General features: G+C 40.3%; 3 protein-coding genes across 7 annotated transcripts; 2 read left to right on the top strand and 1 right to left on the bottom strand.

The window, feature by feature from the left end:
* Positions 1–932: 932 nt before the first annotated feature.
* Positions 933–9,046, bottom strand: LOC109990133 (RNA-binding protein 5). Of its 5 annotated transcripts, none has more exons than XM_029278942.2 (26): positions 8,919–9,015; positions 8,419–8,485; positions 8,224–8,276; positions 7,997–8,144; positions 7,735–7,905; positions 7,247–7,316; positions 6,798–6,871; positions 5,806–5,889; positions 5,632–5,692; positions 5,454–5,522; positions 5,212–5,372; positions 5,010–5,107; positions 4,600–4,687; positions 3,947–4,009; positions 3,789–3,849; positions 3,594–3,697; positions 3,356–3,485; positions 3,113–3,204; positions 2,808–2,999; positions 2,587–2,724; positions 2,411–2,485; positions 2,142–2,321; positions 1,870–1,944; positions 1,671–1,771; positions 1,466–1,595; positions 933–1,293 (listed from the first exon to the last, which is right to left on the bottom strand). In XM_029278942.2, exons 1-26 carry the CDS (start codon positions 8,990–8,992, stop codon positions 1,168–1,170), a joined length of 2,685 nt encoding a protein of 894 aa, XP_029134775.2. In that variant the 5' UTR covers positions 8,993–9,015; the 3' UTR covers positions 933–1,167. The 5 variants fall into 5 exon arrangements, 4 of the variants coding, with proteins under 4 accessions (XP_029134775.2, XP_029134774.2, XP_020497794.3 ...); XM_029278941.2 differs by having other exon boundaries at positions 3,947–4,015; positions 8,919–9,014; XM_020642138.3 differs by having other exon boundaries at positions 3,947–4,015; positions 7,735–7,878; positions 8,919–9,013.
* A 608-nt stretch (positions 9,047–9,654) lies between these two features.
* emc3 (ER membrane protein complex subunit 3) lies at positions 9,655–14,768 on the top strand. The gene is made up of 9 exons (XM_020642084.2): positions 9,655–9,889; positions 10,319–10,484; positions 10,574–10,631; positions 10,720–10,813; positions 12,008–12,112; positions 12,699–12,780; positions 12,902–12,981; positions 13,777–13,859; positions 13,944–14,768. The coding sequence occupies exons 2-9, from the start codon at positions 10,330–10,332 to the stop codon at positions 14,070–14,072; spliced, it is 786 nt and encodes a 261-aa protein (XP_020497740.1). The 5' UTR covers positions 9,655–9,889; positions 10,319–10,329; the 3' UTR covers positions 14,073–14,768.
* A 296-nt stretch (positions 14,769–15,064) lies between these two features.
* On the top strand, positions 15,065–27,502 carry usp4 (ubiquitin specific peptidase 4 (proto-oncogene)). The gene is made up of 22 exons (XM_020642081.3): positions 15,065–15,238; positions 16,421–16,548; positions 16,663–16,793; positions 16,882–17,008; positions 17,105–17,250; positions 18,005–18,066; positions 18,232–18,372; positions 20,435–20,552; positions 20,649–20,822; positions 20,940–21,098; positions 21,416–21,640; positions 21,830–21,913; positions 21,995–22,089; positions 22,182–22,364; positions 22,525–22,736; positions 22,873–23,091; positions 23,190–23,260; positions 23,345–23,460; positions 23,544–23,693; positions 24,749–24,852; positions 25,161–25,249; positions 25,444–27,502. Exons 1-22 carry the CDS (start codon positions 15,087–15,089, stop codon positions 25,564–25,566), a joined length of 3,009 nt encoding a protein of 1,002 aa, XP_020497737.1. The 5' UTR covers positions 15,065–15,086; the 3' UTR covers positions 25,567–27,502.
* The last annotated feature ends 78 nt before the right edge of the window (positions 27,503–27,580 follow it).

The raw sequence follows: 27,580 nt of genomic DNA, 5'->3' as shown, positions 1-27,580 counted from the left end.
ATAGGGTCAAGTGAAAAGTCAAATAACTTGCTTTTTTGTTGACATAACAGTCTAAAGATAAAAATGACATATTTTAATGTTTAGTGTCCTCACTTAAAAAATGACAGATTTTGATATACATATCTTTTGAATTTTTGTTTCAATTTTCAATTTCCGCCTAAACTACATGTGTGTTTAAGTGTGAAAATTTCAAAAATTGAAAATGGTAATGATAAAAACTTTGCATAATTGTTACCAATAACTATCTTGAACATACTTTCCAAATTTGGTGAAATTCTGATTCTGATTCCCAGAGATATATGTGATAAGGCTAGAGCTGTCGCTTTCGGAGAAGCCCTAATTTGACCTATTTTCGTTTATTGGTAAGATGCATAAAACATCCCAAAAAGTTATTTTGTGGTAAAATATTTTTATACAATTATCCGTTTCATAAACTAGACATGTTCTACTTATGAAAAAATATGGTTGTGCTTTGTTCTACCTCGGGTAGGGATATCTCGAAAACCAACACCTTTTTTGGGGGGTTTGTTCCTCTACTATTAAGAACATTTCAATTAAATCTATACTTCCAAAGAAAGATCAAGTCCTGAAATGATAAAGTCATGGACCTTTATAAAAAATAAAACACCCACTGTTAGGAAACATAGAAGAAAGAGATCTGATCACCTTGATCCTAATGTATTGATCCAAGACCTTATTTACGCCAATCACACATCTCATATCATTTAAAGTCATGAAATCATGAGAAAGCCATAAAGCATGGTTTATGGCTTTGTCACCTTTGTCAAACCCTAACCCTATGTTAACACTTCATCAAAATGAACAACACTTTTATGACTGTCTCATTCATTCATCTCAGAGTAATATGCAACTTTGTTACTAGTATTCGATTCATCTAAAATAATTGAAAAAAAGAAAAAGGCAGGCCAGTGTATTTTGTGAGCACAGATTTAATTTTCACTTTGTTTCTTTTGTTTTTCACAGAAACAAAACCTCAGCTGGTCCACATTATTTATATACAAAAAAAACTGTACAAGATTTACATGTTCATTCAACTGAGAACAGATAATAAAATGTCCAGCAATAAGATCAAAACCAATTATATACGCCAAAAAACATTGACATTTCAGTTTTTAAGTCTGAACAGAAACAAATAACTTGGTGTGTTCACTCTATCTCAGTGAAGCGTGCAAACATGGCCTTACGAACAGCATCCTTGTAGGTGTCAGATGCTGACAGTTCATATGAGCTTCCTTTAATACCCAGGCCGGTGCCCTTAGTCCTTAATGAAGCCTGTTGGGAGCAGAAGACACTTATTAGAGGAGACAGAATGCAGGCAGGTAGCCCTCCAGTATTGTGCTAATTGCTTTGTTAGTGCAGAGGATCACAGTGACATGCATATCCCATCTGTTAGGAGCTAGCACATATTTGAGTTAATGTAATAAGAATTGATGTCACTCCTCACCGCGATGGGAGTGGTGATGCCCTGCTGGTGGCGCCCCAGACCTTTGCCCTCCTGCCAGCCCATTGCTTGCAACATTTTGTTGCCGATATTATCACTTGTAAGGCCGTCTTTGGTGGGCTGCTCGTAGTTTCTGTTGAATGACAGGAGATGTTAGGAGATACAGACTCAAACAGACTTCAGATTGTTTTTAAAGGAAAATACTTACACTGTTGGGGTTAGTGGTTTGTAACATTTCTTTTTAGGTGCGGACGGTTCAGGAATACCGTACTTTTCCCTTCTTTCTGCAGCTCTGTCTCTGTACTTCAGCTGTTCAAATGACCATGAAATTGTTTTTTTTTTTTAATTTGGCCTCATTACATAAATCATTGCTGAAAAAACATGTATAAAGTTCGTGAGACAAATACCTCAGTTTCCGTCCTCTCCAACTCCTCGAGCTCAGCTTCTGTGAGTTGGGATCTTCTCTGGGTCTCCAAGTTTTGCTAAATTCAATCAAAAACTCAAAATAAAAAATCTTGAGCTAACCAAGTAAATATATTCACGTGTGTATGCAAGGCTGCATAAGACCCATTATGCCCTTTCCATTTTGTATTGAAGCTTTTATTATTGAACAGATGGCCACACCAGGCTATTTCCATGCTACTTGCAGATTAAACTCCTGCTGTTTCATTGTCCTCACCTTGTGGAGGTCAGAGAGCTGCTGGTGACGCAGCAGAGTCTCTTTGGTGGGGAACTGCCGACGACACAGCAGACAAACCATCTTCTTCCAGTCTGTTATTTTTCCATCCTCATCCTCTGCTCTATCTGAGCTGCTCTCCTCTGTCACACTGTCTCCATTGTGAGCAGCAAAGTCACCACTCTGTGACATGAAAACAAAAAGCTGACAGGTTAGAGTTTAACTTTTTATAGGTGATGTCACAGTGAGAAATATGACAAGCAAAAACAAACCTTAGCGAAACTCTCCTGCTCCACCATTTTGAATTGTTCAGTCATGAGGGGTGGCATCTCAAAGCCTCCCATTTGCTAAATAGGAAACAAAACATCTAATCAACAAATAGTACATATAAACTTTAATATCAGAACAGTACAGTCTAATAATACATAGAGAAGTGACTTCTGAATACCTTCTTCTCAAACACAAGGAAACCTGCATCAGCAGCTGCAGACTCTTTCCTCTCCTCCTCTCTGGATGGTCCACCGCCTTTGTAACTCTCTTTTTGCTTATTGAAGCTTTTTGCCCAGCGCTCCATGTCCTTTGCAATCTGAAATAGTATTAACTATTTGTACAATTATCTTTAAAACAACAAGGTATCACAAAAAACAAAAGACTGAACAAAGCCATTACCTGCTGTGCAGACTTGCTTTTTGGCTTGTCTTTTTTCTCTTTGCACTCCTTACTGTTTGGAGTGACTGTGGTTGAAGAACTAGCTGCTATGTTAGCTTGTTCTGCGCTCGAGTCTGATTGAGTTGCAGGGATGTAATTCTGCTTCTCACCGTCCCAGTAGAGGTACTGCTGAGTCTCCGAGTTGTAGTAGTACTGTTTAAATGAGCAAATGACAAAATGTGTAGAAAGGATCAAATAAATCAAACAACAATGCACAAAGTCTAAGGGTGAATAATGTACATATAGCAAGGCTTCAGGGTACATACTTGACTATTAGGATCATAGTACAGGCGGGTCTGTGGATCGTAATAGTAACCTGAAGACTCGTCATACTGGTATGTGGAGGTGTCAGGGGCTACTACATGAAGAGGCACATAGGAGACAAAACAGGATTTCTAAAATCACATAAAACTGATTTCAGGTCTATCTGATCCGTTACCCCAGGAAGAACAGCTAATGGGGATCCTAACAAATAAACAAAAGGCATTTCTATAGTTCACTTATCTCACCTGCTGTGTTAGCAGTCGGAACAGCACTGATTGTGGCCGCTGAACTGGAAGCGGCTGATGTCACCAAAGAAGAAGTAAAAACCCTGGCAGCCTGCTGTGCTGCATGAACAGGCGTCACTGCTGGATGAGACTGATAGTAGGCAGGGGGGAGAAGAATGTCTTTATTAGCTTTTGCATCCATCACACAACACCTCTTAAATCTAAATGAATAGTTGTTTTTTTCACTCAGACTGTGTACCTGTATGGCAGGATGGTTGATAATAACAGGTTGATACGTTTGTGCCGTCTGGGAGATGACCACGCCTGTCCCCACAGGGATCAGTGTCTTCATTCCTGGAGCAGCTGAAGAGAGGTGGTAATGTGAAAATAAGTCATCTTAGCCTTGGTAGTAGAAACAACACAACATTTAAGAGTGTCTGACACCTCATATTACCTCCAAGTAATCCATCTCCAATGACTGGAGCTTCAGGCTGCTGCTGCCACACTTGATGAGTCTGTCCACATGCATCAAGAAGTGTTCAAGTCAACTATCCATCAAGTCTTTCTCCATAAAGTTGTTCTTTCAAAGAAGTAGACTTTTTGTGAACTTACCTGTGTTTGCTGCGTGTAGCCCTCTTGGTGGGGAACATAGTCAGATGTGAAACCTGATCCTCTCTGTAACTTCATGAATACACAGGGATGAAAACATCAATTAGACATCAGATGCAATATCTTATCAATAACTGTGTTAACCAGGGGTGTTGGTGGCGCCTCCCCATGTATGGAGGCTTTGCTCCTCCAAGCAGGGGCCCAGGTTCGAGTCCCACCTGTGGCTCCTTTCCCCATGTCATACCCCACGCTCTGTCCCTGATTTCCAACTCTATCCACTGTCCTAGCTCTCAATTAAAAGCACAACAAGCCCAAAAATAAATCTTTAAAAAAAAAAAAAAAAAAAACTGTGTCAACCCAGATAACTGGGAATCAACAGCCCATTTCCTCTGGCTCTGGCTCCAACATAAAACATCCCACAGACAAAACAATCTACAATGACAAGTCACTTCTACCCTCTTGCCAAGCTGGATATGGAGGATAGCCAAATACAGCAAGTACCACTGAAGAAATAGTGCTGACACATATATCTACATACTAGTATTCATTCAGTATTTATAAAAATAAAACACATTTTAGTTCAGGGAACTGAAAAATGCAGCATACGCAAGCAACTCCAAACAAAAAACCCCAAAACACATGTGCATCCCAGGTACCTGACTGCATGACCACTGAGCAGCAGCAATGGCGGTACTGGCCACAGACAGGGCGTTCGCTCTGGTCCCATCAGGCTGGGCGGAGTCTCTGTAGAGGACAAAGAGGGATCAGTTAAACCTTCATTTTGCAGCTCAAGCAGAATGAAAATGATGATTGACTTTACCTGTGTTTGCATTTAAAACACTGAACCTGTGTGCTTCTTCTACTAAGTAAACTTCATGGAAATATGCGTATGAGGGTACATTTTAGAATGAGTGAATCAGATTTATTTGGATTCTATTGTGTTACAAAAAACAGAATAAAAATATCAACACAATGCTAAGTGAGATTAAACTTCCCACATGGTGTTGCTCACACATAATAGAGCTTATATGTGCTGAATCCAACAGTATGGCTTGTGATGACTCACTTCCTAGCGCTCTTGGCATAATCCACACCAATTGTTTTTCCGTCCAGTTTTAGAGGTGGCTGAAGGCTCTGGAGAATCCTGAGCAGTTGAGAAGCCTCCTTCACAAGAAAGCGCAGATACAAGATTGTCACACATTTATTCATATCCAACCAAAACAAAGACAAACAATAACGGCGACATATTGCCTCCAGAAATAACGTACCAAGGGGGATGAGAGCTGAACAAAGGCAAAGCCTCTATTCTGTCCCGTTTGCTTGTCTTTGATGAGGCGGATGTTTCCCACTGACAGGTTTGCGTAGGGGTCCAATATGCTCAAAATTCCATCAACAGTAGAAAGAGGACTGATGTTCCTTAAAATCATTGCTGTAAACAAAGATATTATGACTTTATGTTCCACAATTCTACTCGAGGAAGTAATAATGAATATGTGGAGAAAGTGCTCACTGTCTCCGCTGTAATCTCCCGGACGTTGAGCGTCAGCGTTAAAACCGCTCTGTCCCAGGAACTCCCCATCTTTACGCAGCCAAGACAAAGTAAGTTAAAATATAGATAACAATAAGGAAAGGCAAGCCAGTCACAGATGAAGACAGAAAAAATTTTGTATTATGCATTTACGACTTACCAATTTTGGCTGCTCCACACCTGAAACACTTTAACCTCTTCCGGAAATTGTAGAGGCCACACTGAGACAACAAGAACAACACTTTACACTAAGAGAAGGATTTCAAAATGCTTTGGTCTGTAGCTCTGCAAATGGCGAGTTGCTTATCTAAGTTAGATATGTTGCCGTACTTACTGCGTTGCAAAGCCAGTTTTCAAACTTCTGTCTCCTGTTGCTGTAGTGCAACGCAATGCTTTTCCCTTGGATCACCAACTTATCCTGTGAAAATCAAGAAGCCACCAATTATTCCAAATCCTGAGACATTAAAGCCAAAGATGCAGGTGAGGTCCTGCTGCTACCCCACCCCATGAGCGAGAGCAGAGTGGCTAGGCTTTTACACTCGCTGCTTAGGTAGAGTCTCTCAGGGACTAAAAAAGGAACAGAGATAGAAGGAGAGGTTCAGATAGAGAGAGAGGGAGATGAAGGTCTGTGTATGAGTGAATGAGTTCTCAACAACTGTACGTCTAAGTGTTTGGGATCGGAGTGCTTCCAGCTCATCCATATCTCTCACTCCAGATGAGAAATAACCAAGTGACTGAGCTGGAGCAGAATGTGCAGTGAACGGGAAGAGAAGAAAAAAAATCCTTAACCAGTTCAAGACTATGTGTCTACTGCAAATTATCTTAGTTTATATTAATAACATCGCAAAAGAAAGAAAATATTTCATTGCATTCCCATGAGCAAAACCCTTTACATAGTAATTCTATACTGAATACACAACAGTTCATTCTGAGTGACGAGCCTGCTGTAAACCTAAAAACATTCTATAAATGACTCTGTCAAGTATGTGATATCAAAGATATCAGTTTTGTATGACCAAGGTTGTGAGTCCTTGAACTTACCATCAACAGTATTTACCTCAATGTATAACTGTACTGTATTCTCCTCTCCTTTTTTCCCCTTATTTCTATCTGTAACTTCTAAAAGCCTCCTGTGCATTTTGCTATTAACACTAAGAGCAGTGCATCAGGGCATGGTTTAATGTTACAGCACCAATGGTACTGTATGTAAATCAAAATAAATATACTGCATATAATGTCCAACTCCCATTGATCACACTCATGTATCGCTTCAATGGGGCTCTTATGTCCTATAATAAAGCTAAACTTGGTGATTGTTGAGGCAACCTGATTGGTCTCCATCCATCGGGTAGAATCTTGCAAGTGATAAAACTCCACGAAGGCGAAACCTCGGCTTATACCTAGAGACAGCATTCAAATATAGACGGGAGGCGTGTTAGTTAGAATGCTTTGGTGCAACATTCAGACTCACAATGAGCTCCAGTTCGTGTTAATAATGTGGATGTGGTTGGGAAGGCTGCTTACAGGGTCAGGGGGGTGATAGTAGATTTAATTTACTTAAACATTGAATGTCTGTACAAAAATGGAACACATTGTATATTTACATCCTTACCTGACCATATCATCCAAAACCAGACCAGAAATCTCTCCTATGATCCACTGACTGACTATTGCAATATGAGGCTTTACTTACTCAGGGATAGCATTAGGGCAGGTAAAGTGTGTTATAAGACAGAGTGTGAGGGTGAGACACTCTTCAAATCAGCAACACTTACCTGTGCTTTTCTTCATCAAGCGAATGTCCACAGGCTGGGGCCCCTGCAGCAGTTCGAGGGCTGAGCGGATCTGGAAAGTGAAGGCAGAGGGTCCAACTGAATATGACTATCATCATATCATCAAAAATCGTAAAGCAAACGCAATCAGATTCAAAATCATCAAGCCAACATGATGATCAATCTTAAAAGGTGCTTCTTTCTGATAGTCAGGTTAAATAGAAACAGAGGACACTAACGTTAAAGTATCCCAATAATACAGATCCATCAACAAATGAACCCAGTGCAGTGCTGAAGTTGCCTCTGATTTGTACAATTTACTCTTTCATCTTTTCTGCTCATAAAGGATGCCAGGTGTGATTTGCTTCCATTACAGGTCAGTTTGACCCTCTCCACCTATGATACAACAGCATGGAAACTATCCCTATTGGGCAACACTAGGTGTGGCTGTACTTTGGAAAGCACAATAAAAGTGAAAGTTGCTGGCTTACGTCTTCCTCTGTGACATGAAGAGAGAGTCCCCTCAGCATTATAGTCTTGCTCTCCTCCTCCTGCTCCATATTGTTGTCCTGATCTGGATAATCTGCGTCATATTCATCATCAGAGAGGTCACTATTTCGCCGTTTTCTTCCCCTCTGTTGCAGAAAAACAGAATCGGCATGCTGTTGATGTAAAGTTTTAGTGCACATTATGTGTATGTCTTTGTAGGTTTGGCAGCAACGTAGGCATTTTCAGGTCCTCCTATTTTCTCACCTCTGGGCTATCCCAGCACTCTCTTTCCCTCTCATCACTCCAACGTCGATCACATCTCTCCATATCTTTACCTCGTCTCTGATGCCATTCTGGATCATCTCTCCTCCTATCTGAAACATATCTTCCACTACGTTCATCCCGACTGGGTCTGAAAATGATATATACCAGAGTGAGATACTATGGCACTGAATGTGTACCACATCTACTTTCTATTATGTTGGTCTTACCTTTTATCAGGTCCCATGGTTTGTGCAGAGGACAAGAGATTGATAAGGAAACTCTAGAAAAAAAAATCGAAAGATCTTTAGTTTGTTTGATGTCTCCCAGTAAAAACAACACATCGTTTGTTAGCTATCAACTGCAAGACTTGAGCTTATGCTGGGTTTGTTTTTCTTCCAGTGTTTCCCCTACCATTACATTACCAAAAAATATGAGAAATTTGGGGATGAGGAGTTGATGCTGAGGGTACTGTAGACCAGGTGAGAATCACTAATCCAAATGTTTCCATGCATTGGGGAGATAGAAAGGAAAAATAAATTATTTTCATTCTTGATAATATGTGCATTACTAACACTTCCTGCCACCCCTGCAGAAGTCACGGTAGCCCGGTTCAGCCACCCCAGTCTGGCTACACCACTGGACTCTTTCCTATAAACAACGCCAGCGTAAAAAGTGTCGCCCTGAACGCTTGGACGCTGCTTTTCCCGCTGGGTTTTGGCTAATATGCATTTGCAAAGTGACGTTATTTAGCATTTTGGACTTGCCATGGATGTATTGTAAAAGTGGATGTAGCGATTGAAGCTACTCGCGCGACCTAAGTTAGCATTCACTTTTGGAAATCTTCCGGGTCAAGTAGTGTAACCCCAAAAAAACCACTTTACGTTGGCTATAAAAAATAATCGTGTTTATTCATGTTACATACCGTAAAATTCCCGTTTCTAAGCGCAGTTCATAGCAGACAAAAAGGGTTTGTATAAACCGGTCGGTCAGGAGCATCGACTATAAATATTAGGTCAGGAGCATGGTCAGGAGAGAAGAGTCTTCTTCTCTATTAAAAGACTGTTAGGAATGAGACTCATTACGCTTTACCGCCACCTACAGGTGAAGGTTGGAATGGCAGGATACACAGTGTGGTCTGGTTGAAAAATATCCTATGAAAATATCCGACACACTAAACAAACGAATACAATGGAGGAAAGGCACTATACAATGTCAAATTACAGAACAACGTGTTTGTTCTTACCAGAGAAAACGTCTATTTGACTACTTTACTATAAATCATATGTATTGCAGTTTGATAAACAGTCGTGAAAATGTATGAGTCATCACAACTTATAACTATACATTATTATACAAGAACTGCTTGTTAGAATGAATACACCGTTTTAAAAAGTCTGAACTGTTATAATGGGAGACATTTAAATCCATATGATTTTTCCCGATTCTCATCACAGAAGTAGTAGGCTACTCATGTCCTAAACATTGCCCCCAATCTTCTCAAGCACCATTCATTATCAAGTAGATGGGGTTTCACCCTTCGTCTATAGTATCACCATTGGGTTTTTGTTTTACCATAGAGTTTCACTGTTCTCACTGCTTGTTTTGAGCAGGCAGTTCGCTCCATCACCGCGGGGTGGCGCTACAGTTCTGCGCTACAGTGTTGCGGATGACAGCTGCAGAAGCACGAATCAGCTCTCATCCGCGGAGCCAACAACGGAGCGATGGCGAATGTTGATGCGAGCTGTTAATAGTGTCTGATTAATTGAACTAGCTACATCACGTATCGTATGATAAACGTATCTGCTGCTGGGAAAACAACGCAAGTAGAGGTCGCTGCGCCAAGACGACTCACCTGGTCCTATCGACTGTGACCCGGCTGCTATCAGGAAGAAGGTAGCCTGCTGGCTAACGTTAACAAAAGATTAGCGTCATTTGTGTGAATCATTTCTAGTTTCATACACCTTCGCTACTGTTTTATATGAGAAATACCGTTTCAATCGTGTGTAGTGACTGTTTTATTGGGTTTTTAAAGTTTGTTCGCTAGCTTGTACGCTACGGTTACCTTAGCTTAACTTAACAATGCTGGTTAGCTAGCTAGTATGTATTGACAGCACATCCCTCTGTGGGTCCCAGGCCAGGTCATTCCTTGCTACCGCTGGCTACACCTACATTTTCATGGACATTTGCCAACTGGTTATAGGAAGCAGGCCTCATATTAGAGGGAGCATAACTCTAATACTCGAGATGAACCAAAGCTGATAAGAATTACCTGCTGGTTTGCTGAAAGTATGCCCTTCATGTCTTTCTGACTCTTCGGTTTAGCGACCAGCTTAATGGCCGAGCCGGAGCTTCTGCTGGACTCCAATATTCGACTTTGGGTGGTGCTGCCCATCGTCTTCATCACTTTTCTTGTTGGGGTGATTCGACATTATGTCTCAATTCTTCTTCAAAGTGACAAGAAGTTGACGTTGGAACAGGTTTCTGACAGGTATGTTGTGTCATCCTCAATTAGGAGTTGAATCATATTTCAAAAACCCCTTGAAATTAAGTTGCATTTATGTGTTTCTTCAATTCCAGCCAGGTTCTTATTCGGAGCAGAATTCTCAGAGAGAATGGAAAATATATCCCTAAACAGGTAGGCTTTTTTTTTTGTAAGTCTTACAAAATAAAGGAAATACAGACTCAACTCCACAACAGTTTGACTGTTAATCTCTTTGTTTCAGTCATTTTTGATGAGGAAGTTTTACTTCAATAACCAAGATGATGGATTCTTCAAGAAAACCAAAAGAAAGGTTGTTCCACCCTCCCCAATGACAGGTACATATTTTACTTATTTACCAGTATCCAGGATACAATGATGCGATCTTAAATGTTTTAATCCAGTGTGTGCCCTTATGCTGAAGCCCAATTAAATTCAAAATGCCAATGTGATGATACTTTTAATTAGAGCTGGGTGATATGACCTCAAATCAATATCATGATTAATGGAACATTTTACCGAGATTACAATTAATGAACGATTATTAGTCTTTTTTGCCCTCATAGTTCAGTGACATGGTCTCTACTGTAAATATGTTCAACTTTTAAAGCTGGGATATGTTTTCTAATGAATGAGAGTACAATTTCTGATTAACTATTTTGTGGTCATTTATTGAACATTTCAAACCGAAATCAAAGCATCGCTTGAAATGAAAACGACCTATTTTAGTTTTAAAGTAGAAATTAACTTCTCTAATGGTAGTGGTAATGGTCTAAAATGGTAGAAAATAAATAATGTGGGATGGCTGTGGCTCAGTTGGTAGAGTCGTCGCCTCTCAACCAGAAGGTTGAGGGTTTGATCCCCAGCAACATGTCTGATGTGTCCTTGGGCAAGACACCTAACCCTGTGTTGCTCCCGCTGCTTCAGTGGCGGTTTATGAATGGATTAGTGTTGTACTTACTCTCTGATGTACGTCGTTTTGGATAAAAGTGTCTGCTAAGTGAATTGTAGAATTTGCATTTCTTGCAAACTTTTTTTCCGTAGTGTTTACATTTGACTTCTATTTGTTCGGTGTCGTCTTTCCTAAAGACAAAATGTGTCCAAGCGACGGAGATTGCTTCCATGTCGCGGATTGGACGTGTCATCACATGCCCTGAAAATAATAAAAATAATCGACAAGGGCAAGTTGACGTAGGTTAGAGGTTCTGAATGTTGGTTTCGATTAATTTCCAATTAATTACCCAGCCCTACAATCAATAATGGAAGTAATATCAATCAGAGTCAATTTGTTTCCATTGTAGCTTCATTCATTTGGCTAACCCAAAACACGAGAGTAACAGAATTTCAGGGCCTTTTAGGTCTCTTCTTTCTTTATTTTTACTGGTATTTTTTCTTCCAAAGGAATTATATAAATCATGTTTAACATTTACATTTGTATAGAGGAGCAAACTGACTGTGACATCCTTATCAATTGAAAACAAAGGAGTTTCTTTCACTGAGTGTATCTTACTGAACACTGTATCGTTCCACAGATCCCAGCATGCTGACAGACATGATGAAAGGAAATGTCACCAACGTGCTCCCCATGATCCTCATCGGTGGCTGGATCAACTGGACCTTTTCAGGATTTGTAACAAGTAATGACAAATATAATGACCCATGTAGATTTAAGAATTAAATCTCTTAAGATTGTGTCAATATTGGGCAAAGCCCAAAAACCACTGACTCAACTATTTACTGAGAGGACAAGGAAGAAAGCCAGGAGTATCCTAGCAGATTATCTCATCCTCTCTTCTGCCAGTTTGAGCCTCTGAGCTCAGGGAGGTGCTATATAGTCACTCTGGCAACTAAAAATGTCTTTAAGAAGTAATTCATCCCAAGTGAAATAAACATTCTTAACCTTATAACTGATGAGATCTATCATTACATGACCTGTTTTTACTGTTTTGATGTGTACTGAACATTTAGCTGCTCTGCTTGTCTGTGTCATTGACTGTCTGAATGTTTTTATTTCACTGTGGGCATCTGGAGAGCCTTAGGGAAATTTCCACATTTGGGCAACAAAGTTGCATTCTATTATATTTTATTACATGTGGCAGAGGTCGCTTGTTCTTGTAGAGAATGTGGCATACACAAAACGACTATTATTATGAGTTACTAACAGATAAGATAACATTTGCACAGGAGTTCTACATTAATTTTTTTCTGTTCTCTTTCACACAGCTAAGGTCCCTTTCCCCCTCACTCTGCGCTTCAAGCCCATGCTGCAACAAGGAATAGAGCTGCTCTCACTTGATGCTTCCTGGTAAATGAATAAAAACCACATCTGTTGAGAGAGAATGCATAAATCATTTTTTTAATCAAAGCTACTGTGCTAGCTTCTTCTAATTTGTTCTCTTTGTGTTATTGTGCATGTTATCTTTCAGGGTTAGCTCAGCGTCATGGTATTTCCTAAACGTGTTCGGACTACGGAGCATGTACTCATTAATTCTAGGACAAGACAATGGTAATGAGCTAATTTTGTTTGAGTTTTTTTTGTAATAGTAACTTTTGTTTGTAACTTGAGAATGTCATGTGTTTTTGTTTATTCTAAGTGGGTTCAATAGTTAAAGCAAATCTGTTATACATGAGTTTGTAATCATTAAACTGAGCTCTACAGTACTGAACAGGTAAGTGTGATAAAAAATATTGATATCTTAGTTTATAATTCTATGTGTGGGGATACTGGTTCGATTCTTTAAAAAATAATGAATTATTGGTTTTTGACAGTGGTTCATTTTGTGTTGTGTTTAAACTCTAACTGCCATGTGACGGTGCTGTAAGCTATCCTAAGCCATTGGACTCCTCTACTTGAACAACACTAACCCTAACATAAACTGACACAGAAGGAGTTAAGATTATATCACTTTTATATACACTGAGGTCACATGCCTCTGAAACAAGCAGTCTTAAAGTGTGATGTGCAACTTTTTAATATATCAGGATATATTTAAGCTAACCCCTGTATTAGATGTATTGTATTACCAGATTATCCCTAATGCAGAGACCTAGAAACAAAGCTATTTTATCATGAACATTATTCTATGATCAGGAATTTAAACATAAAATTCAATTTCTTTTGCGCACAATTTGACAGATGCTATATCATGACTATAAGATTTAGCTGTACATGAATTCTTGCCTGTGTTTAAATCCTGTTTAGCCTTCAGGTCTGAGTTAGCACTGACTGTGGAACATTCGGGGTGCACCATCTCTTAGTGACTGCTTTGCATTCAGATGATCATTTGGCAATCCCCTACAGGTGCAGATCAGTCGAGGATTATGCAAGAACAGATGAGTGGTGCTGCCATGGCTATGCCTGCTGACACAAACAAAGCCTTTAAGGTATATGCCGTAAACATACTGTAGCACAACTCATTACGGTGGTTGGTCTTTGCTTGGATGTCCATGTGATATCTTTTATTTCAGGCTGAGTGGGAGGCACTGGAGCTGACTGACCATCAGTGGGCGCTGGAGAGTGTAGAGGAGGATCTGATGAGCAGAGAGCTGGACTTTGATGGCATGTTTAGCAAGGAGCTGCCAAGCGGTATCTTCTGATGCCCTGCTTACTTCTACCTGGAGCCTTCAATTTGAATTGTGTTCATGGCAGGGATTTGATTCAGTCTAAGCAACAGAGATGGGACAAATCCCTTTATGTTATCCAAAGTTTACATTCCCTTATTTGTGGTCCTTGTTCTTTCACACAAAATTCCTTTCCATTCCTATCCATGAAATATTTAAAATGATTTAAAGTACACTGGTTATGTGCTGACTATTTCATACTAGTAAACATTGCTTTTGTTATTTAACTTTAAGGAAAGTGAAATGTTTCGGAGCAATATGGCAGGTTTTTGATTATTCAGTTGCATTAGAAGCTTGAAACTGTTACCATCAACATGCTATCAGGTAATAAAATGTAAACTATAGTGCTTCTTTTCTCATGTCACGCAAAGGTAGAATATCTGCCCTAATTTTCATGTTTAGAAACAAGGAAGTAATGTAATTTTATAGGTCAGAGTTATGGTAGTTACATTTAATTTTAACAGTATTTACTGACTCCCCTGTAAGATCATATTAGGTTGATGAAGTGTTCTGTGACAGCTACATTCTGTTGGAAGCAGACCCAGAACTAATGAGTTGTTGGCAGAGGAAATGATTGTGTTTGAAATATTTTGTTTTTGAAGTTTTTAGGCGGTTTATTTTCTAATGTAATTCTCCTGTGTTTTGTACTACATTAAACCCGTTTTGACAAAATACCTGGTGTTATGTGTTTTAGTGAACAGTCAAAACATTATATGAACGCAGTATGTTATTCTTATTACATTTCGCAATGATGTGGAGATGTGTTGATGCTCTGAGGTTATTTAAGAGTAACGCTGGCTATTTTGGTGGCTTGCTGGTCCAGAACAATCTGCCCTTCAGCATGTTGCTGTTTGGTCACCAATAAGTTTGTCAATCATACCGGGGAGCTACAGTCAACATGCCCTGACCGTAAAGGAAGAACAGCTCCCTGATGCTCGTGAACGCGCGGCTCTTCAATCTGCGCGGTCACGACACCGGTACACTCGCTGCATGATGGCCGAGGGAGGCGGACCCGAGTCGGGCGGCGCGGCAGACTCCGACTCGGAGCCGGTAGCCGCTCAAATGCCAACACCTTCAACAGAAAGCCAAAAACAGACTATTGGGTCACTTCTGAAAACGACTCTAAGAAAGGGTGACGAATGGTAAGATGTGGCGACGGCCAACGTTTCCTGGGTGATTCAGTTAGCATTAGCTAGCTAGTGACATACAGTGAATGCTAACATGCTAAAGCTACCAGGCTAACGAAACCTATGGTTGTTAGTATGGAAATCGAAAGCTAATATCAAACAAGTTAGCGGCTAGCCAGCTCGACCCAACACTTTCTGTTTCAATAGTGTTGTTTGGAGAAACAGTTGTTATTGTTAGTCAGAAACAACCACACTTTAATGGAAAACCAAAGGGCTTATTTGTACCGCTAGTACTTTGACGTTAATGCCTGTTGTGTGATAAGTTAAGTGACGTTGACTGATACGCTGGCTAGTAACCCGGTAGAATAGGCCCTGTGTTCAGATTCTCCTGCCAGTCAAACATGCTCGTTGCTGGTTAGGCTTTCCTTAGAAATTATATGATGCAATGTCGTAACCTTACTGACATCGCAGTTAAAGTTGCCTGACAAGTTTGTTAACCCTACAGCCACTTTGTAAGCTAACAGTTTCCCATCAAACAGAAGATGCAGGCCTGGACAGAAAGCATTCAGATGTACTAAAGACTCTTCACATCAGCTATTTCTTTTTACATGAAGGGAATTTAATTATCATCTTTGCTAATGTAAATGGGAACCAGGAGAAGAGAATGCTGAATTTTGATGTAGTTATTGCAATTCATAAGGGGCTGCCTTTACTATTTCATGACACTATGGTTGAAAATGACCGACTATGTTTTGATAGTTTTCAGCTGAAATCGATTGGGGATTTAAACTTCAGGTTAATGAGTAGAGATATCCTGCGTTTATTTTGACAGTAGTTGCACTAAACTGGTTCCATGACCAAACATCTTACCATGTTAACACTTGCTAACAAGCTTATTAAGTAAAGAAGATTTCTTGCTTGGGATGAGATTAAGTCAAACTAGCTTGCGGTTGCTATATCTGCAAATGCCAAAGCAGTTTGGTGTTACATAATCTTCCGGGTTTGAATAAGATTGAGTGTACTTACTATCTCGCCAAGCCTGACACATTTTATCACCTCTCTTCCTGACTCTTTTGCTCTTGCTTTATCATTAACATGTCTGGCAACCAAAGAAAATTCCTTTAAAGTAGTTTAAAGTCACAAAGGTTGAAGGCAAAAATTAAGTTTACATCAACTGTAACCGACCTTTCTTTGTAGGTATCTAATAGACAGCCGGTGGTTCAAACAATGGAAGAAGTATGTTGGATTCGACAGCTGGGATATGTACAATGTTGGAGAACGTAGCCTCTATCCAGGACCCATTGATAACTCTGGACTGTTCTCAGGTACAATTATCATCTTAAGAGAAATACTGATTGGGAGTTAATTTCGATTGCTCTAAACAAAGCACAAGTTCTATTATATTTCAGCCTGTAGTAAAATAATTTGTTTCTCTAAAGACCAGGAGACTCAGGCCCTGAAAGAGCACCTTATAGATGAGCTTGATTATGTCCTTGTACCCACTGAGGCATGGAATAAGCTTGTCAGCTGGTATGGCTGCCTTGATTGCCAGAGACCCATTGTTCGGAAGGTAAAGCTGCTTTTTTAAAAATCATTATTATTTTACTATGACATTCTACTTATGGGTTTGGCTGCTGATTCTCTTCTTCCTTTTCCAGGTTGTTGAACATGGAATGTTTGTCAAGCATTGTAAGGTGGAGGTCTATTTGCTGGAGCTTAACTTGTGTGAGAATGACAACATGGACAATGTGGTCACGCGTCATTTCAGTAAAGCTGACACTATAGGTAAGAGTTGAGTAGATTCAACTATGGACACTGGAATGTAAATGTGTTGTCAGTAACTGAATGTGTTTTGTGTAAAAAAAAAATCCCCTTTTCCAGACACTATAGAGAAGGATATGAGGACACTGTTCAATATCCCGTCAGAGAAAGAGACACGGCTCTGGAATAAATACATGAGCAACACCTACGAGCAGCTGAACAAGCCAGACAGCACTGTACAGGATGCTGGACTCTTCCAGGGGCAGGTAGTGTAGAGCTGCGTTATTCAAATAACCTTGAGATCACATATAGATACTCTTCCCTTTCCTTTGAAGAACATCACAATGCAATAACACAGGGTACTCACTCTGCATACATAATTCATTCACAGGAGATGTAAAAAAAAAAAAAAAAAAACAGGAACGTCTGAGAGTCTAATGCAATACGATACATGAGCTGTGCATTAGCATGTACTGTGAATTTTTAAGGTTATGATGTGTTATTCTTATTGCAACTGTCCGAGAAGTCAGGTTATGCCTCAGCTTCTTTAAAGTTTATGCTAAGTGTGTGATGCTTATACTGCAAAGGTAATGTAAGGCTGTACTAATATTGGTCCACTTTACATAAGTAGGGTTGGGCTGAGTGTAGGCAAAGGAATTAGGTCTTACCATAACATACAGACTATAGACACAAATATGATTGCAAAGTTTATATGCTATCTCAGTATTAGCTGTCAAAAGAACCTTTACTGTTTACATTTCACACTATCATATTGAATTACATTGAACTGTAGACTTGTCCATGCTGTTGTTCCAATACTCCATACAGTTTGTCACAGTAGCCTTTGTCCTTAAACTGTAAACTGTAGATCACAAGCAGAATAGTAACACATCAAAGGAATGCAGTTGATACATATACCTAGCACTTTAAGGTATTAGATTCAGGCCTGAGACGCGATAGCTCTGACATGAAGGCATGCTTTGCCACTTGGCTCTCACTCAGCAGTTTGTTGTCATACAGGTGCTTGTGATTGAGCGGAAGAACGAGGATGGCACTTGGCCCAGACAAGCCTCTCATCCTAAGTAAGCAAATACCTTTTTTTTTTTTTTTTCAGCGCGCACACACAGACACACACACACACACACACACACACACACATTCACCTATCATTTGTATCCATGTTTAAAAGTTGTAGGTCATTTGTTTTTATAAAACTGTAAAACACAAGTTTTGCTCTTGCTCAACAGATCCAGTACAACACCATCAAGGAACTTCACTACCTCCCCAAAACTCTCCTCCAACTCAACAGCCAGCATCTCCTCAACAGTAACTAATGGAGACAGCAGCCCTGGCTACACACTTAACAACAGCACCACCTCTGGCAACAGGCAAGGTTTCTCTTCTGATTCAACACCCCTTTAAGGTGGAGATATACTTGCTTTTAACTGTGCATACAAATACACGTACACGTGGTGGCTGCCTCGTATCCTCTGTGTCTGTTTGGTGCATCGACTGTGCACATCCTCAAAAATGTGTGTGTTCTGTTCCTCACTCGTCTAAGCTGATCTGATGTAAGATCAGACTTGAACCAGGGCCTCCAGCTTGAGGGACTACAGTCTTTGTACATGGGGTGCATGAATTAACCACTAGGTCACTGGCAACCCTAATATTGTTATTTATTGTTGTATTTTAGTTTTATATTGGTTCTAAACTCATGATAAATATAATAATGACCTGCTCCAGTGTAACCCTGTCTGTTGATACATCCTGTATGCAGACTGAGCCCTCTGGTGTGCCCTCTAGAGGTGTCCTCTAGTAACACACACCTGAGCTTTATTCTTAATGCTGCACAGGACTGGTATCCTTTCCTCATGTCTGTGAGAGAAATGCATTATAACCATCCATTAAGTACGCACAATCTTTTTCTCTGCCAGTCTCTTTTTTTGAGATTTTTAATTTCAATATAATGTGACTAAAAACAACATCTAATGTTTTCAAAGCTATTCTTTAAATTAATTAATTAAATCAGTACATCAGGCTAATGTTGAATCCCTACCTATCTTCCTCAAAGCAGGAGGACTTTGTTCAAAGAACACAAAAGGGAACAAAGAATACCCTTTCTGTTACACATTGCAAAACTGATATTATGTACTTCTCCTCTTCTTTTCCTCTTCTGCTTTCCATTCTTTAAATGTGTGTTTGTTTTACCTCTGTGAATTTGTCTTCTGTTGGTTTTGCTTGCTTACCAATGCATGCTGCTTTTAGAAGCACACTGGCATTTCTCAAATAGTCGAACATACACTAGGGTGCTTCATTAGCTTAGTTTTAAAGATATTGTACCATGAGGAACATGTCAAAATTTGGAATCAAGACTGAAAAGTCTTAAAATGGGAGTCCTGTACGTTGGTTGACTTTTAAAACAGACTTTTCCCCGACCCCTTGGGGAGTGCGGTAAAACAAAAAAAAGTTAGCTCTTTACTGAATGACCCTGTGTAACAGAAATGAATCCAATTCTCGATTACTGGTATGTCAAAAATAAGTGACTGTTTGTTTGTTATTATTACAAGTGCATGGAAAAAAGTCAATCTCAGATGTAATACAAAACTATACATAGGCTACTCTTGTAAAGCTACAGCTTTAGAGATTCAGCAGGGTTAAAACAGTGCAGAACACAACATGCAGGAAAAGAGCCACAGGTCAGAATAGAACCAGGGTCTGCATGAGGACGTCTGTACATTGGGCGTGCAAACTAATGGCCACAGAACCTTAGATGTTAGTGTTGATTATTGTATCTTAATATTCAACTTGTTTTGACCTCTGTATTAACATAATGGTAGTCCATGTTACTCAAAGTATTCAAATGAATTCACTTATCATAACTGTTAGAAGTTTCCAGATAAAAAAAGGGAAACTCAAAACAGGACACAAGACTTAATCATAGTTATAAAAAGTTTTTGCCCAAGACAAATAAATAATAGTAATACAATGAACTTGTAGGCACAGTATTTGTGGAAACATTTGAGAAGTACCAGTATTTGTTTTACTTTTTGGTGGTATGCTTGGGGTTGATTTTTACTGCTTTTTCACATTTTAGCAGTTACATCCCTGTACCATAAACTCTATGTGATGGAATTCAACATTATATTTAACATGAAAAAGACGATCTAACTTTTATCCATGTGTCTTAGCGATACAAGACTTTATGACTTAGTGAGCCAGAATTAAAAAAAATAGCAATGTGACGGTGGTAGCCTGGGCAATCTCACTTGATGAAAATAAGTAGAGGTTTGCTTGATTACTGGTAAACATGCTCATGAAATCGTAATTTGTCTGTCTGATATGTATCTAGGTACCTTGAATGGCATGCTTAAATATATTTTCAAAGTACAGGATTCTTCCCAGCATATTGTCTCTTGGTTAACGATAGTAACAGGTTTGTTTACTCTGCAGATTGGGAGGCTACAATTCATACAGCTCCTCCTACAACTACAGAGAGTCCCAGTCACAGCCTGGCCTGTGTGGTCTCAGTAATTTGGGAAACACATGCTTTATGAACTCTGCCCTCCAGGTAAAAAAATTTAACAGTCACAATTTCCTCTCAGAGAAAGTATTTTTCCTTCAGGTGTCATTCTTACTTAAACCACCTTTATTTGTCTTCTTCCAGTGCCTGAGCAATGCATCTCCACTAACGGAGTACTTCCTGGAAGATCAATACGAGGCAGAAATTAACCGAGAGAATCCTCTGGGAATGAGAGGCGAGATTGCAGAGGCTTATGCTGATCTAGTAAAACAGATGTGGCTGAGCCGCAGCAGCTATGTTGCCCCTCGCACGTTCAAAGTGAGTTGTGTCCATTAACTTTGTCTGAAGTGAATGTACACCGATCAGACACTGAATCTTTTCATAATCTTAAAGCAACAGCCAAAATAATCTGGATGTTGTTGTTATTGTTTCCAGACCCAGGTTGGACGCTTTGCCCCCCAGTTTTCAGGCTACCAGCAGCAGGACTCACAGGAGCTGTTGGCCTTTCTGCTGGACGGGCTCCATGAAGATCTGAACCGCGTCAAGAAAAAACCTTACCTGGCCCTGAGGGACGCGGAGGGACGCCAGGATGAGGTGTTTTGCAGATTTTGAGTTGATGTGATGAAGGTTTTCAAGCAATGATTTTTGTGTAGCTCTGTCTTTTAAAAACAGGTACCACACATTTGCATTCAATGGCTCAGTGTGATAGGGAAAAACTACTGCTTATTTCAAATTGATTAATTTTCAGGGAAATTCTGTCTGAGACTAATTGACTTGGATACATACACTCATATTCTCTGACAGTTTTTATTCTCAAGCTGAATATTAAATGCCTCTATTACCTTTTATATAGCATCAGAAGGCCATGGGGTTTGAAATGATGTCTAATGAAAGTTTATTTGTAATTTCAGATTGTTGCCAAGGAAGCCTGGACAAACCACCGCTTGCGTAATGACTCCATCATCGTTGATATTTTCCACGGTCTCTTCAAATCCACTTTGGTGTGCCCAGAGTGCTCCAAGGTGTCAGTAACCTTTGACCCATTCTGCTACCTCACACTGCCTCTGCCCATGAAGAAGGACCGCACAATGGAGGTTTTTCTGGTGCGGTCAGACCCTCAGTCTCGACCCACACAGGTGAGATGGAAACACGCTCAGGGGTTTCTTTCTTCACTATAACCACATATGCAGTTTAATTCCAACAAACTGTAACTTCTACTCCAATTTATAAAAACAGAGCTGGCATGAGTTGATTCTGAAAGTGCGCCAACATATCTTTAATGGTTTACTGATTTAGGTCACATGTTTTATTGCTTTGCCTTACAGTATCGAGTGGTGGTCCCTAAACTTGGTGCGGTATCAGATCTGAGCAGCGCCTTGTCCAAACTCTGTGGTTTCCCTCCAGAAAATGTGAGACCTTCATGCCAGTCATACTATACTGTGATACTACCACTACAATTATTTGAGCTAACTTTACACTTGACTCTCTAGATGGTGGTGGCGGATGTTTACAATCACAGGTTCCATAAAATTTACAGACGAGATGATGGACTCAACCAAATCATGGAAAAAGATGACATTTTTGTGTAAGTATTGTTGACAATATGATATTTTCTGTCTTTTCTGTTCAGCAATAGTTGTGTTAAACATCTGAGTATTGTGTTGTTGCTCTTTCCAGGTATGAGGTACAGGAAGAGGACAGTGAGAGGATGAACCTGCCTGTATATTTCAGGGAGCGCCACTCCAAGCATGCAGGAAGCTCTGCAAGCACCATGTTGTTTGGTCAGCCTTTACTCATCACTGTGCCCCGACAGAACCTCGTAGCAGATGTTCTTTACGACAAGATCCTTGAGAGGATCGGGTAAGAACCTACTGTTTGGAAAATGAGACAGGCATGGCAGAGCAGTGAGCGTGTGTAGAGCCAGCTAGAAAGGAGAGTGCAGGAAATTGAGGGAAACAAATCCATACTGAGGTTAAAACTACTGTTTGCAGTCTAATCCCCTCTGTTCCCTGTTGTGCAGACGCTATGTAAAGCAATCCCAGAGCCATAACAGTGAAAGCAGGGCCTCCTCCTCAGCCACCTTCACCAGCTGCAGCCGGGCTCCTGATGGTTCATCGTCCAGCCTGGGAGGCTGTGGCAGCCCCTTGTTGGACGGGGCGTCTTGCAGTGCCAGCTCCAGCAACGGCAGCAACCACTCAGGGACCTGCAATGAAACCAATGGGCTTTGTGATGGTGAGCAGGTTAAAAAGATGTTATCTGTAACCAGATTTTAACAAATGTAAAGGAAACAATGATGATCAGAGTGCTGTTAATCATTATGAACTTTAAAATGAAGCCACACATTTTCAATATATCTGTGTCTGTTCAGCTGAGGAGGAGGCCATGGACCACCAAGTGAGTCCAGAGCCAGAGAACGGCCAGTCTGAAGAGGAGGAGGAGACCTCTGACTTGGAAAATGGGCCCAAAGTAGACTCAGCCAAGCAGTGCTCTTCACCAGCCAAGCTCTTCACCTTCAGCATTGTGAACTCATACGGAACAGCCAACATCAGCCCACTGCCTTGTGATGGGAATGTCCTCAAACTCAATCGTCAGTTTTGATCTTATTATTAAGAAATATCTTGTAGTTTTATTATTAAAGGCCTCTTGATGTTTACGCAGCGACACTCCCACTTCTTGTCTCTGCAGCACATTCCACTGTGGCGATCGACTGGGACACAGAGTCAAAGAAACAGTGCTACGATGAGCAGGAAGCTGAGGTCAGTGGCTTTATATTCATCGCACAGTTGTGTGAAAACTTCCAGCAACCAGTCTTGTTTATTTTGTGTAAATGTGTTGTGTAGGCGTATGAGAAGCACGAGAGCATGCTCCAGGCCCAGAAGAAAAAGGCCACCGTGGCTCTGAGGGAATGCATCGAGCTCTTCACAACCATGGAGACACTTGGAGAACACGATCCATGGTAAGAGTTACATTAGCCTAAGTCAGTGTTTTACCTGTGCTGTTGCTCCTATCTCTTTTAATTAAACATGGTCCTTTTTGCAGGTATTGCCCAACATGTAAGAAACACCAACAGGCTACAAAAAAGTTTGACTTGTGGTCACTGCCTCGCATTCTTGTAGTTCACCTAAAGCGTTTCTCCTACAACCGGTGTTGGAGGGACAAGCTGGACACAATCGTGGACTTTCCCATCAGGTTTGAAAGCACTCATATTTAATGACATATAAAAAAGCGTTAAGAACAATTTTTTAGTCTGATGATTCTGCTGGAGTTTTAAATAGAAATTACCCATCTGTGTACTAGTTCTTGATGAGAACCGTCTGTGCATGCTCAAAGCGTTCTGGAATGAGGTCAAAGAAGCAAAAATCAGCTGTGTAGGTGGAAGCTTGATTTGTTGGGTCTTTACATTTTAGTTTAAATTTAAGAAAGCTTAGGCTTCATATCTTAACAGTTGGGTTAGGGTTAGGGGTATTTTGAAAATCAAAACGACTCTAAAATGTGGACATGTTAATGAATGTCTTGCTTGAATAATTGACTTCTAAAAATGAATACAACATCTTAAGTGTATCTAATTGCAGAAGTTTGTAGAAAAGCAGTTTTTAGTATTTAGTGACCAAATGTTACACAAATAACCCGTGGATCATGAATCCACATTTCTTCACTGGGTTGAAGAAAAGCATTTGTCAGATTGCAACATCAGTGGGCCTTTGCACATAAGGGAGCTGTAGTGATAAATAACAGAACAAAGTGACCTGAGGAATGAGGATATAAGAAATGGACTTCTTGTCTCTGAGAACTGACATCACACTCCAAAGAACAATTACTTTGCCTGTAATGTCTTTATCACTTCTAGTTACGAAACTTTAACGACTTTAAACTCTAAATGAGTCAATAACCTCGTGGGATGGCAGAGGACAGCATTTCCTTTGTGTTTGAAAACAAGGAAGTTGCATTTGGATTTTCTGGACTAACAGCTACCTGACTCACTAAACACGTTATGTGAAACACACAACAACCTCTGTTGAGAAACCAGGAAGCAGTGAAAATGTAAATTAAATCCCTCCTTTTAAAAAAAGAAACTGAATCATGCTCACTCAGGGTTTTCCAACACACATGAAGCTTTCATGCTGCTTTTTACAATGGATATGATCAAGTGTCTTATTTCCTGCCTGTTGTGAGATTCATATCTGTCTCAGTGTGATGGCAATGTTTTTTTCCCCCTGGTTATCTGATGATATTTTCTTTGTCAGGGATCTGAACATGTCTGAGTTTGTGTGCGACCCCAAGGCCATCCCCTACACGTACGACCTTATTGCCGTGTCAAACCACTATGGAGGAATGGGAGGCGGTCACTGTAAGTCCCTGTTCAGTTTTTCTTGTTGTCTATAGGTTTTCATGGTAAAACCTGCCGTTGTCACTCCACATCAACATACCCTAAAGAGCTGTTAATCAGTTGTATTATTATAAGTTAGTAGTATGATGGCTCAGCAGTACATCTTGTGTTTCAAACTTTCGTGTTCGAACATCATAACATGTTGTCATGGATACTGTAATCGTTTATATCTCTCGGACCTTTATTTAGTGTTTGCTCTGTTCATTCACCTCTTCCTGGGTAAATGAATCACCTGAGTAATTGTTTGTCAACACTTCTCTGTTTAACAGACACAGCGTATGGAAAGAACAAAGTGGATGGAAAGTGGTATTACTTTGATGACAGCAGCGTCTCCTCTGCCACAGAGGACCAAATTGTGGTGAGTTCTGACCTTAAGTTCTTACTAGTACTATATCGTGTAGTTAAACACATTCAGAGATGCAGTATTTGTTGATCTATGTGCTTTGTATCCTATTGCTGATGTTTGAGTTCTGGAACTGTATTTGCTCTCTGTCCTTGGTGTCGAGTGTCTGTGTTTTTGTAGCGTAACTCTATCCCTGTCTTCCCTCACAGACTAAAGCAGCCTACGTGCTATTCTATCAGCGCAGAGACGAGGAAGCCCCGTCCAAACCTCAGCCTTCGGCCTCACTGGGAGGAGCCCCGGAAACAGCCGAAGACCACATGGACACAAACTGAGGAGCCCCCCCCCCCCGATATGACGGGACACGCACTGAAACACACATGGCAAATAGAGACACTCTGACGCACACACAAAGCTACTTTAGAAACAGAGGACTACTCACAGACTCATCATTATTAACCCTACCTTCCCCATATTTTGATTTGATTTCTGTCTCATATGTTGTCAAATCGAACCAACAGCCTTGTCAGGAGAGTGACCTGAGGCCCTCCCTCTCTGCAGTGGGTGCTCTATCGATTCATGAACATAGTTTACTAGTGTGGAACTCAAAGGAGTAAAACATGGATATAGATCCTTTCACTGGATCAACAGAATGTTAGAAGTGCCCTCAAATGCGTAGCTGAACAAATGTTTCTGTTGCCCCTAACAACAGTCAGAAATACTTAAAAAAAAAAAAAAAAAAGAAGCCAAATGCAAATGTTTCAACCAAAGCGTACCAAGGTATTTATGACGCGATGAACCAACTGTCTCCTTTTTTGCTGTATTCTGGCATTATGCCTAGATTAATCTCTTTAAAATCTTGCTGCACTGCAGTGAATGCAAATTTTAGTGTGATGTCCACACAGAACAGTATATGCTTGTTGAAAGAATCCTGCTACCTTCTTCCACCTGTGCAGAGTGAAGCACTGATGGGGATCTCTGCAGAGTAGCTGTGGCAGCTGTGCTACATGCCTGCAAGGTCTGTGTTGCAATCTAAAACCGCAGAGGGGGTGGTGTCTTGTGTTTTTTAGGTTTTAAGATCGACATCTTGACATGTGCACCCCCCCCCCCCCCCCCCCCATTGGGACACAGTTTGGTGTAAATTTGCGTGAGAAATCCCAACCCACTAACACATTTTCCTTTTTTTTTGTAATCACAATGCAAAAGCGGCCTTTTGATTCCTGCAACCTGACAAAAAGGAGGCACTTTGAATTCTCCATAAGTACATTATCTACCTGCTTCTTGGGTATGTATGGTTTGGCCTTAGCATTAAGGGTTATGGTCTGTCGTACACTTCCAGATCATTTTTAATGTGTCTTATAAGAAGATTTTGATTGCTGCCTGATTGGACCCCTAGCTCACCTGCAATGGCTTCTCCTTATTAGTCTTGTACATTAATGCAGCTCTGTATTGAAATGGCTCTGTTATTTGATATCTTCAAAGCACACTGAGTGAAGCTAAATAAACTAGTATAAAAGTGGTGCTTTCTTCATGAAACTTGAAACTTGCTCATTGTCTTGAGGAACAATCTACGTGTGTCATCATCGGATATGGTCAGGACATTATCTGCACCTTATCTGATCTCTCACTGAATTCAGGCATTGTGATCTTAGACTGAACGGCTTAGGAAAATATGACACAATGATCCAAGTTGGAAGCATTAGAAAGTTATGTATTTGATTAATCTTTATGGAGTCACAAAACAATCCCAGGAAGCACAGCTTTAATGGGTAACTTGTATTAGATGGACTCAGTATAAAAAGCAGTATTTATACTCAGTCCTCGGGGTCTTGCAGTGAAACCAGATGGCGGTCAGTACTTGATACAACTTCAACCATAGATCTTGTTCTGTGGCATCAATATTACACTCAGTTGTATAGCAGCATGTTGAAATGCAGGGCCTCCAGTTTCCCTCTTTGCTGGTTGGTCCTGCTGTCATTTTGCTTTTGAGAGATGACTTCCTCAATATAATCATTTATGCCTATGACTAGAAAAGCTTTACATCATATCTGTAATCCGTGCTACTTAAAGACCAAATGCAGCCAATCTGGTTTTCCTTCTTTGAAATCATGGCAGCAATTCAAATTAAAAAATAACTCAAGATGTAAATAATCATACTATTGAAAATAGGTGTATAAATTCTTGTCCTCATATTTATCTGATTGCCGCTATTGACAATATTTGTTTTTAAAATATTTCAATTCAAAGTACAATAAAGACTGGAAGCCTCAACGGGGTGGTTTTGTTTGGAGTAATTGCATGCAGAAATTGTATGTTGGACCCAGGGTGGCCTTCACGTCAGGAGTTTTG

Source organism: Labrus bergylta, chromosome 5 (assembly GCF_963930695.1).
Source record: "Labrus bergylta chromosome 5, fLabBer1.1, whole genome shotgun sequence".
Taxonomy (NCBI): Eukaryota; Metazoa; Chordata; class Actinopteri; order Labriformes; family Labridae; genus Labrus; species Labrus bergylta.
This window is presented reverse-complemented; position numbering and strand designations above follow the sequence as displayed.

Coding starts and splice junctions, on each gene's coding strand:
- LOC109990133 (XM_029278941.2), bottom strand. CDS start 8,992: ATGCTCCTGACCGACCGGTTTATACAAACCCTTTTTGTCTGCTATGAA. Junction 6,872..7,246: donor CTTGATGAAGAAAAGCACAG/GTAAGTGTTGCT, acceptor TGCTGTCTCTAG/GTATAAGCCGAGGTTTCGCC. Junction 5,373..5,453: donor GGGAGATTACAGCGGAGACA/GTGAGCACTTTC, acceptor CTTTGTTTACAG/CAATGATTTTAAGGAACATC.
- emc3 (XM_020642084.2), top strand. CDS start 10,330: ATGGCCGAGCCGGAGCTTCTGCTGGACTCCAATATTCGACTTTGGGTG. Junction 10,814..12,007: donor TCCACCCTCCCCAATGACAG/GTACATATTTTA, acceptor ATCGTTCCACAG/ATCCCAGCATGCTGACAGAC. Junction 13,860..13,943: donor ACACAAACAAAGCCTTTAAG/GTATATGCCGTA, acceptor CTTTTATTTCAG/GCTGAGTGGGAGGCACTGGA.
- usp4 (XM_020642081.3), top strand. CDS start 15,087: ATGATGGCCGAGGGAGGCGGACCCGAGTCGGGCGGCGCGGCAGACTCC. Junction 17,009..17,104: donor CAGTAAAGCTGACACTATAG/GTAAGAGTTGAG, acceptor CCCCTTTTCCAG/ACACTATAGAGAAGGATATG. Junction 22,365..22,524: donor AAGATCCTTGAGAGGATCGG/GTAAGAACCTAC, acceptor CCTGTTGTGCAG/ACGCTATGTAAAGCAATCCC.